Here is an 11094-nt window from a genome sequence, read left to right on the forward strand (position 1 = left end):
GAAAGCAATTACAAAGGAACAAAAAAACAAAACAATGAGATAGAGAGAAATACAATGAATCTTAATGAGGCAGTACAAGTTGGCAGATCAAACAGATACAAACTTCAATATTATCAACTGGAAAAACAGAACTGGGACACAGGTTAATGAGAGCTAGATTCAGTAACAGGCGTGGATACAACTGACAACAGTGAGGAAACAGAAACTGAAACAAAATTAAACAAAGTGCTTTATTGCCATTGGAACCATAACACCAGAGAGGAAATATGACAGAACCCCCCCCCCCCCCACACACACACACACACACACACACACACACACACACAACACATTTATGGCACCCAAAGCACAATGAGACGGACAGAGACCAAAAACAACAGGTACAAAAAAACTCATCAAAACAGGAAAAGAAACACAAGCCAAGACAAAGCAGGAGCTGAAGTAGGAGCCCAAATGAGAACAGGAGCAGAAGCCAACATGAGTACAGACTCAGGAGCCAAGTTTGGGGCAGGAGCATGTCCTGACAGGGGAACAAAAGGAAGCAAAGGATGAAACTTTAGGCCAAGCTGGGGCCAGAGCAGAAAACCGAACAACACATGCGAAAGTAGACAGAAGAAGCAGGGAAATGTACAGAAGACAGGAACAGGGAACAAAAGAGGAGCTGGGATGACTGACTTGACTGGGCACTGAATGACAGCTGGCTTGACCAGTGACTGGTCAGGAAACTGGATGACAGAAGAAGTAGGATACTGGAAGAGGAGGAGGACAAAGGACTGACACAAAGGTTGCCAAAGGAACTCTGATGGTGACTGTGACAAGTACAGGGAGAATAAATGAATAGGATAAAAGCCAAGGCAGGGACGGAAGACGAGACGGACACACCAGGGGCCTGACAGGGAACTGAGGAAAACACAGATGGGCTGGCCAAACTGGACAGTCAGCCTAGCAGTGGCCTGGATGGTTGGCTGGGCAGGGAACTGGATGGTTGGCCGGGCAGGGAACTGGGGAACAGGTCGGAGAACAGACTGAGTGGGATTTAAGGTGGCTGGCTGATTAGCCAGTGGGTCCAGGGTCATGGTAGTGGTTGGCAGGTCACAAAGTTCAGGAGGCGCTGTGACATCAATGTCTTAGGAGCAGGGTGCAGTAGAAGCAGCGCCCACCAGGAAGTAGGGTGCAGCTGAGCTGATTTGGGAGCAGGGCACAGCAGAGGTGATGACCTCATGGAGCCAGGGTGCAGCAGAGGCAGTGCCCTTTATGGGGTAGGGCACAGTGGTGGATGAGGTACCCTCTTTGTAGGCTGTGGTGTGAGGTCTGGAGCTCTGGTGTGTTTTTTTGTGGCATCTGTGAACCTTTTGGCTGTGTGAAGCAGGCAGTGGGACAGAGGTAGTTTCCGTAGTGTTGCACTGGACTATGGTAGTAGCATTCTAGGACCTCCATGTTATCTAACCTAGTACATATATGATCCGTACTATGGAACTCTCATGGTTCCTCAACATTCGATGCTGACCTTGGTGACATCTGAACCGGTTGTTTATATATATATATATATATATATATATATTAGTTAAATAATTGTACATAGTGCTCAATAGTACATCTGATTTTGATGTGAACAATAATTGAAGTTCTTGACTTCAATTATACGGGATTTTATGTATTGCACTGCTGCCACATTATTGGCTGATACTACACAAATAAATGAGCAGTTGCACAGGTGTTCTTAATGAAGTGACCAATGAATGTGTATTTATGTGTATTATGTGTTATACCATATTTACATTTCCTTTTTATAATTTCTTAGTCATTATAAAATTAATCATAGTCTCTTTCAGAATTACAGGAGCTGTTTTGTGCTTGGTTCTGGAAAACTGGGAAACCTTAACCAGCCTTATGAAGTCATGAACAGGAGCTCCATGAATTATCTAACATTTCCATCAGTAGAGAACACAACCTATGTCTTTAATGTCAAGATACTAGATCCCAATTACAGGTATAAAAAAATTTATTTATTTTTTTTAAAGTGCATTTTGTAACAAATTATATATGTCAGAAAATTCAGATCAGACAATCCAAGTAAATCAGTTTTTCTTTATTATATACATAAGTATTGAAAGACAGCAATTTTACATTTATGGTGATTTTGTCAGTATTCCTGCACAGTCTGGTCTGTTACTGTACAGTTGTTACATCAGGAAGAGTGCATTAAAAAAATCTAGTTTCTTATAGTTCACATCATCTTGTAATAGATTTCAATCATAGCACTGTGCAGTCTGGCGTTTTATTTCCGTCAGCATACGGCACATCAAAAATGCCTGTGTAGGGAAGGGGGAAATGCAGCAGTGTGCAGAGAAAGAAGATCTAGGGAGATTGGGAATGAGAATGATTAGCCTCCTGGGAGATGATTGCAGACATGCATTTGGTTGAGTCTGGGTTGCACGCAGCACCACAGAAAAAAACAAAAAAAAACAAACATATTTTCTCCTTTCCGCACAGCTTCTGTGACCTGCAGGCTGTGTTTGCTGTTCAGACATATGGCGAGAAAATATGGTAAGTAATTAAATTCAAACTGAACCCTCCTTTATTACTGACAATACAGAGGAAACACTAATAATTCATAGGCTAATTGGGTTATGTGAAAAGAAGTTTAGCTATAAATTACACACTGCATTATGGCTGGTTAGCAAAGACCTGCATGTGAATGTGGGCTGTGTTTACTGCTTCTGTTCCTCACATGGTAACACTGAATTCAAACCTGTGTGTCAGTTATCATGAGACAAATATCAGCGTTTCCCACACAACTTTACTTGGGCAGGGCTGCCCAGGTATATTTGGCGTCGCATTCTATCCTTTATTTGTTGTTGTTGTTGTTTGAGAGATCAATTAATTAGTGGACAGTCTCCCTTTTCTCTGCTATCATAAGAAGAGTCTACTGACAATTGTAAATGCTCAGCAGTGTACAGAGAGAAAGCCATTCTGTGGTATTTTGTTAAAAGATGCGGACATGGTGGACATTTTACAAGCACAGACCGTGAAAAGCAACTGCTTTTCCACTTATTGTATAATTCTTTTCTGAGTTTAGTAGTAGCTTTGGATTGTGCTGGTAGCTAGCTACAAGACTCAAAAGTACTTAGTACACAAAACGTCCATTTTTCAACATGCAAGTCCTAGCTAAATTAAACGTTTTCTGTTCGGGTTGTGGCAGTTAGAAAAAATACAAACTAACATTAGCTATGGTTAGACTACTAATTTCAGGCATTTACTTAGCAGATATGAGTATTCAAAAATATTGTAATAGAACACGGCATGAGATGCACAGCATCACAGTTAGCCAATGTTGGCATTTAGCATGAAATAGCAATAAATAAATGCATAAGATAATTAAATGTATCAGTTAATTTGATGTGAAATTATAATTGTAGTCAACAGTGAAACAAAATGCATAGACCAAACTTGATTCAAGCTTGTTCTCTGTTCCAGTCAGCTGACATTAGTGAGCTCTTTGACAAACCTAGAAAGAATAGTGCTCTGACAAACAGTGCCATCTTTGTACACACTGAAGTGTTTTCTTTCTTTTCTTTTTCTTATATTTATAGCATTTGGCAGACACTTTTATCCAAAGCAACTAAGTACAGTTCGAGCAATTGAAGATTAAGGGCTTTGCTCACTGGCCCAATAGTGGCATTTTGGCAGTGGTGGGGCTTGAACAAGCATGTTTATTTAACATGAATATTCAATAAATCTAAATATTTTGTTAAAGGTGGCTTGTAGACCACTTTTGTGGCAGCATATAATGCTGGCTGTTTCCGCCAGCCACAAGTATACTTCAGATATGTGGGAAACACTGAATATACATACCAGCCCCTACTGCATTTGTTTTAGCTTTTATTCATTATCATCATTAATCCAAATCTTATGTTAAGTCAGAACAGAGCAGTACAATATGAGCAAGCATACCAAAAGGCTAATCCTTTTCCCCCCCCCCTTTTTCAAAAGGAAATACGAGTATTTGAACAGGTGTGTAACTGTGCTCTTCATGTTATTCATGCTATCAGTTCTGGGCTACACCTACCTGAAATCTAGAAGAATGTTCCTAAAAAGGATTAAAAGAAAATGCTAAGTTCTTTGTTTGGGCCAGTTCTTTTGGATGAAACTGTTATTTTCTACTAATAAATGTTAAAGCCAAGCTAATTTTTTATTTTTGTCTACTGATTTATATGATTCCAAGGGACAGAAATATATTTAGGAAATTATATGTATATATTAAAAGCTATATTTAAACAGTATTCTAGTTGCATTTATTTTGTAACCTTGGTAATCATTCATGTTAAAGAATGCAGACTAACAAAGATGATCAAAGCAAAAATATACTGCAAATTCTATATATTGTAGTTTATAACAGAGATAGCAAGTTTGCATGTAGGAGGAGGAAAATGTTGAGTACTGGGAAAAAGGAAACTGCCTAGTTTTTGATTGATCTTAATAAATCAGAAATGATGAATCACCTTTCCTTAAAGACAGTCAGGAGACAACAGGTGATGGGAAGAAGTTTATTGTCTACTGCTAGATACATGTTCATTGGTCCCATTATGAAAAGAATAAATATTATCCATGAAATACATCCTTCTCTTTACAACATATACATGGACATTCTAGCAAAAATCCAGGAATTGGAATCATTTCTTTTGTGGGAGTGCTGCCTTGCCCAGTTCATAGAGTACAAATACAGCTCCTGTGAGAGAAACAAAGGAGTTAAAGCAGAAAAGGGAAAGAAACGTGCATTGGCAGTGTACAGCACTGGTGTCAAACTGCCTTCATGGAGGGCAACAGCATTCACTGTTTTCTGACTAAGAAACCTAATTCAGCACAAAGAAGGCTTGATAATAGCTAACAAGTTCAGTTGTATTAAACTAGAGAGAGTAGTCAGTAGCACAGAGGTTCTGTGACTCTCCAAGAATTGCTAATGGAACATGCTAATATGTTAAGAATACAAAGACTGATTTACATGTGTAATAGGAATCTTTTTAACAAACAGACCAAATAACCAAAAGTATGTGGAAACCTGACCATCACATCTATATGAGCTTGTTGGACATCCCATTCCACTGTATAACAGTCTCCAGTCTTCTGGGAAGACTTTCCACAAGACTTTAGTCTTCATGGGAATGTCACATTACCATCAAAGTAATTATTAAGCATGACCTACCCAGTACGCTGAGGCCCATTGTGGCACGGTAGAGGACAGCATCACTAGCCCCACCCTTTAAATGCACTGGCATGCCATTATTCTCCTACAGAGCATTACACAATTTGTGTTTTAGCTGATAGTACATTAAACAAACATTTATTAAAATTGCATTAGTGAGCTACAAAACTACTTCTACACTTTAGGATTGTCTAGAACAAATGAATAGTGAAGATAATGATTTCTTACAAAGCAAGAAATGAATAATAAAGCTGTGTTTCAAAGTCATTCATTGCTGCTTGTGAACTTGATTATCAGACTCATGGCACATCGTGCTCAAGTTAGTATATTAGGAGCGATCAGACAAGCAAAAATTGGTACATTACACGTAAAGTATTAATTAAAGTTAATGTACTGGGACAAAATATACTCATCTGTTCTGCCAAGTGATGGACACATTTTGAAGATAATAGACCTGAGTATAAATTGATCATAAAGATGGCCTTCTAATGAACACTTATTTCCATATTTCTACTCAGCTGTATAGTTTAATGTGGTAAGTGCGTTAAGATATGTGAAAACAAGGTGCATTTTAAGCACCCTCGTAGTTCCCTGCAGGGTGGACTACAATGCCTGCGGAACGGAATGCAGATAAGATCTAGTATTAAAGTTCGAAATGTTACATATTCTCTTAACGGAGGAGTCGGATGTCGTTACTCTTTGACCACCAGGCTCTGGTCAGTTTTACAACTGCGCTTTGGACTGAACAAAATCTGCATTATGATGTTGAAATAATGAACACTGCAAGAACTGCAAAATAGCCAACGAAACAAAAAAACAAAAATCAAAGAGCTTTACTTTAGAATGAGATTGTCTTATTTAGCATGTGAAGTTTATCCACATTTTCCTGATGGAAATATACCAATTCGCTAGCATACCTGGAAGATTTTTTGCTTCTGCGGGACTTTATTGTCCAACTGCCTGCGAGCGCTGTTTGTTAGCGTCCGCCGGGACACCTGCTGAAGCGCCTGATGGCACAGAATAAAATGTGTCGTTTCCTACGGTATTATCTAGGTCTTTAATACAGCTAGCTAACAAGACAGGTGCATTTATATCGGTCGGTCGCGACGAAGGACGTGAACGGATATCTCCTCTTCAGCTGGCCGCATGTGGGCGTCAACAGTGCGTTCCCTGCGTCATGCAAACGAAATTAAAAGTTTGACTAAGCTTCATAAACTAAATTTGGCAGGGGTAGATAGAAAAACACAAGGAATCCTGATAATAAATTTTACCTCCATGCTCCACTGGAACGTTTGAAGGCGGAATGGTTGACACTAATCACAACAGCTATCTTATGACTGAACAGATGCATCGCTTTAGCCGAATTCATTTAAGTAAAGTTCAGATCGACTGCTGTTCTCTCCGCAGCTTCCCCTCAGCTCGACGTGCCGGACACATGCACTGTGCGGTCAAGTTTGACAGAACCGACGCTTACCGTTGAAAACGAATGGGATCCGTTGCATTGCGTTGTCGAGCCGGACCATTGTAAATGCACCGTAACACCCAAGTTGATTTTAAAACACTCATAGCGGACAGAATAAAGTCGACTTTCTTCCACTGCATTATAACTGGCTAGCAGCAATAACCCTAATTTAATTTCCAATTCATTTATTTGCTACGGTTCATGGAGGACAGCATGGATTGGCTTGTGCGACTAAGGTTAGCTAATGTTACAGAATAGGATCTGCATAGCGATAAAATCATATTAGCAACCTAATCATAAGGTTGTGATTTAACAATATACTTCAGAATTAGCTTATTTGCTAGAGATTAAAGTTAAATGTGGCTCATGGCTATGATGTATACACATACACCAAGTATAGCTAAACTAGTCCGTTATTAGCGCAGTTAGCTACTTTATCTTCCCTTGTTGAATCCTCCGGTATTTACTGTTATTAGTAATTCATAAATTCAAAACTAGTACACCCAAAACATGTTAAAACTAACTAGCCAACGGAACAATTTTTCAACAGTATTTCCTCAAATATAGCTACTATCGGAAACTAAGTTCATAGTCCTTCCTGACCCAGCTAGTTACCAAGCTATGATTTCAAGGCAACGTACTGCTGTGAAAACAATCTTTTCACTGCCGCATTTTGCACGAGAATTAGATTCTCCAGCTCTACGGTGTTAAAACCTATTTCTTCTCACCACGAGATGCTTGAACATTCTCTCCTCCTGCTGCTTAGATTTCTCCAGCCAAGGACACAGAAATGAAAACGTTAGCGTTAGTGGTTTATTTGTCGTTTAGTAGAGCTGTTGCCACCGTCTGTTCTGGCGTGGAGTCCACATCTTAACAAAAACACGAGAACCGTTTGGATCCAATTTTATTTCTCTCTAAATAGTTTAAAAGCTAGGCCAAGCTTATAGTGCAAATAGGTTGGACACATTCTGAACATGATATGATCTATAATGAACATTTTAGGTTATATAGTGTGTCCTACTTTCCTTGGGCTGCGAAATTTCTGCCAGAAAAGCAAGTTATTTCGGTTTCTTTGAATAGCAATACATTCACTCATTTCTAGCTCCATTCGCGAGGACAATTTTGTGTTCTGCTATATGTATAACCTGTTGGCTGTATGCAAATATATACATTTCACTTAAGGCAAAGCCCAATAAGCACCTTAAAAATACATAGATAACAGAATAAAAAGTACACCTTAAAACAAAACACCCTTATCATCTTTTTTAAAAATTAAATAAATATAACATTTGTATACATAACTGATCTCTAGGCTCACAGAAATACCTATGCATTGTGTTGCTATATAACTCTGCACCTACAAGCACAGCTATTCAAAACCACAAAGGATACACACAGAGACGAGCTTGCACAACAGACATTGGGTCTTCACCATGCATGTGGGCCAGCCTGTGAGCCTACAGCCCAAAAGAGACACTTAATTTGGAATGTCTGAGCTGTTGTTCCGGTTTCCATATTTGTGGTGGATGAAGAGCAGAACCACTCCAAGGAAGAAACAGACAGAGCCCACAGATATATAGGCGATGCCCAGGAAAGGGTTCTTCCCTCCCATCCATGAGATGGTGCTCAGGATCATACGCTTTCGGCCATCGAAGCTACGCACAGGATAATCTGAGATCAACGGGTTAAGGGGAAAATATCATGCCATAATCCATGATGCATACAGTACACATTCAAATTAGTATTGTGACCTTTGGATAAATGTTTTAATGTGTTATTAGTACAGATGCTGTCATTTATGACAAGATTCTCAAACATTGGATCAGAAGGATTTTATATTTTTTTGTAAACTTGGGTTTTCATCTAAACAGCAGAATATTAGGGCTTTTGCATTTTATCGTTAAAAATGCAAGTACCATTTTACAATTTCAAGGCCTTAGTTCCCCCAACCCACATACACAAAAAAATCTCTCCAGGTTGCCCATGATGTGCTAGTTGCTAAGACCTCATATGAATATAAAACCGAGTACAGACGACTTTTGCAAAGGCTGTAACTCTTAACTCACACACACTCACTTGGTCTGCAAATAATGCAGAACCCTTGTATGCAGTTGCACAACACTAAGGCAACATTCTTCACTAGCTCCAGCACACCCAGAAACACAGCATAGTTTTTATCTGAATGGTATGCATCAGGAGGATACTGTAAACGATGTCTAGGGTGTAGTTGCCCCTGGGTAGTGTAGGAGTCAAGCTGTTCTTCTTTTGGATTATGCGGTAGAGTTTCCTAAAAGTGGGCAGGGCAGCTGTGCGCATCCAAACGATTAAGTCTTCATTAACAAAGCCATTGTTCTCTGGGTCTGTGTCCAGCTCGTAGACTGGCTTGGGCCAGCTGAGCGGCTTTGTGGTCCCTGAAAATTGGGGGGGGGGGGGCTTGCTTTAGATGGGCAAATATGCAAAAGTGCAAATGAGTTGTACTGACTGCCACTCTAAGGCAGCCATGACCAATTTAAATATTACCGTAGAAAACAGCTGTAAGGTTGGAGGAACTGCCACCAGGGTTTCGGAATTTCACATGCTTATCAGTCCACCACGCAATGCCCGTCTTCATCAGTGGAATTGGGGTTCTGGTTCCATTGGGATCAATGTAAAACAAATCCAGTGTATCTGTAAGAAATGAGAATCAGTTCTTGAAAGTGCATTAAAATGAGAAAGTGTCTTTAAAAAAAATGCACCCACACATTTTTGATTGTTCTGTTTTGTCTTACCATTAAACATGCTGTTAGCAATAGCTCCACATGGTGCAATAGGCATGTTTTCATTAATGCGGTAGGGCTCACATTCTTTACTAGGTGCCTGTGATTCAGGTGATTAACAGCAGTTCAATTACAAATTCACATATATAAACAAAAAAAACAATATTGGCTTATTTTAAAGGAATTATATTATTCATAAGAGATTGTGGTTCTACATGACAATCCTTAACTGGAAACATATTGAGACATACCTTTAAGGAGTCAAGGTTTCCATTGAGCTGACTGTCATCTCTCGATTTAACATATCGTCGATGGTTTTGGTAAAAATTTGATAAGCCATAGTACATAAAAACATTGCTCTGAGGATGCAAAGAAAATAATTTTGTAATTACATTTCCAGAAACAAAAAACTGCTGAAAACCCAAATAACAAATGGCATATTAGTGCAAAAACATACAAGAAATCCATATAAAAATGCTTGACCCAAATTTCTGTTTATAGGTCATTTCCAGGCCATTATAGGTCATTTCTCCTAAGAACTAACAGAGTGCTGTCAGAAACCAAAGGTACGGATATGACATGCACACAGAATGATCTCTTTGCCCCTTGTTCTTTCTGATGTGTATTCGATGTCTGTCCTTTAATTCTGGTTTATAACGTCAGCAGTCTCTACACAGGCTGCATTATGTTAGCTAAGTAGCTACATTTTTACTCACGATTCAAGACGGACGTCCTTTCCCCAACGCGTCAATTCCTAAGCAGCCTAAGCAAACTAAAATGCAAGAGTTTAGGACAAACTCCATGCTTACCTCGAAGGGCTGGTCAAGAGAGAATGGTATCGAACATGTGCACGACGTCGTGGTATTCCAGCTATAGCTCTGAGAGCAATTGAAGCATGGACTTGATATGTCTATTCCAGTATAATCGATCTGTGAAGAATAAAAGAAATTCCTCGTAGTTAGCTAGCTATAGCTAACATATCTCCTTAGCTAGCTATAGCTAACTTATCTCCTTAGCTAGCCAACTTTCTTAGGCAGGAGCTACAATAGCCCTGTAGTTTTCACGGACTAGCTATCTAACATTAGCAGGAAAAACAGTGAAACAAAGTGCAGACCTCTGGATAGTCCTTGTTGCTTACCTCAAATTCTTTGATGTTGTTTGACGTAACGTAGAGTCCGATTCCGATGGGGATAAAGATCAGTCCTATAATGAAGAATGCTGGCAAGACTGTCCCCGCCGTAATGATAGGCTGCCAGGCTGGTAAACGCTGTTGTTTGAAAGCTGTGTTGTCGGGCTTTTTAGTCCTAACTGCGTTTCCACCAGGCCCCGAGGACCCAGAATGGTGACCGTCTTCCTCCTTAATGTTGTAGCTAGACGCCATCATGTTTTCAGGTAATACCCTATCTTGCAGGCCGATTTGCTAGCTATCTTAGCTAACCTTGCTCGCTTCGCCAGATGAATTACGGACTTTGATTAAAATCCACAACAAGATACTCGCTGCTGTTAATTGCAAATATATTTCAGTGTATATTGCTACTGCATATACCTGTTAGGTCAGAATATCCAGATACATAGTGCGACGAGTGCTGACCTTTTTTGAGGACTAATGAAGTTCAGTCTGTTGTAATTAACCCAGGTTAGCCAGCGGAAGAGCTTGTGAGGCGTGACGACAT

General features: G+C 39.7%; 2 protein-coding genes across 2 annotated transcripts; both read right to left on the minus strand.

Annotated features, from left to right (window-relative positions):
• Positions 1-4533: 4533 nt before the first annotated feature.
• cox7a2b (cytochrome c oxidase subunit 7A2b) lies at positions 4534-7532 on the minus strand. Its single transcript, XM_027000783.3, has 4 exons — positions 7394-7532; positions 6121-6210; positions 5204-5288; positions 4534-4729 (listed from the first exon to the last, which is right to left on the minus strand). The coding sequence occupies exons 1-4, from the start codon at positions 7409-7411 to the stop codon at positions 4674-4676; spliced, it is 249 nt and encodes an 82-aa protein (XP_026856584.2). The 5' UTR covers positions 7412-7532; the 3' UTR covers positions 4534-4673.
• A 20-nt stretch (positions 7533-7552) lies between these two features.
• On the minus strand, positions 7553-11077 carry LOC113571688 (cell cycle control protein 50A). Its single transcript, XM_027000781.3, has 7 exons — positions 10560-11077; positions 10231-10350; positions 9673-9780; positions 9434-9521; positions 9186-9332; positions 8870-9076; positions 7553-8336 (listed from the first exon to the last, which is right to left on the minus strand). Exons 1-7 carry the CDS (start codon positions 10803-10805, stop codon positions 8143-8145), a joined length of 1110 nt encoding a protein of 369 aa, XP_026856582.2. The 5' UTR covers positions 10806-11077; the 3' UTR covers positions 7553-8142.
• Positions 11078-11094: the final 17 nt, after the last annotated feature.

This window comes from Electrophorus electricus, chromosome 7 (assembly GCF_041902795.1).
Source record: "Electrophorus electricus isolate QZ-2024a chromosome 7, ASM4190279v1, whole genome shotgun sequence".
Classification (NCBI taxonomy): Eukaryota; Metazoa; Chordata; class Actinopteri; order Gymnotiformes; family Gymnotidae; genus Electrophorus; species Electrophorus electricus.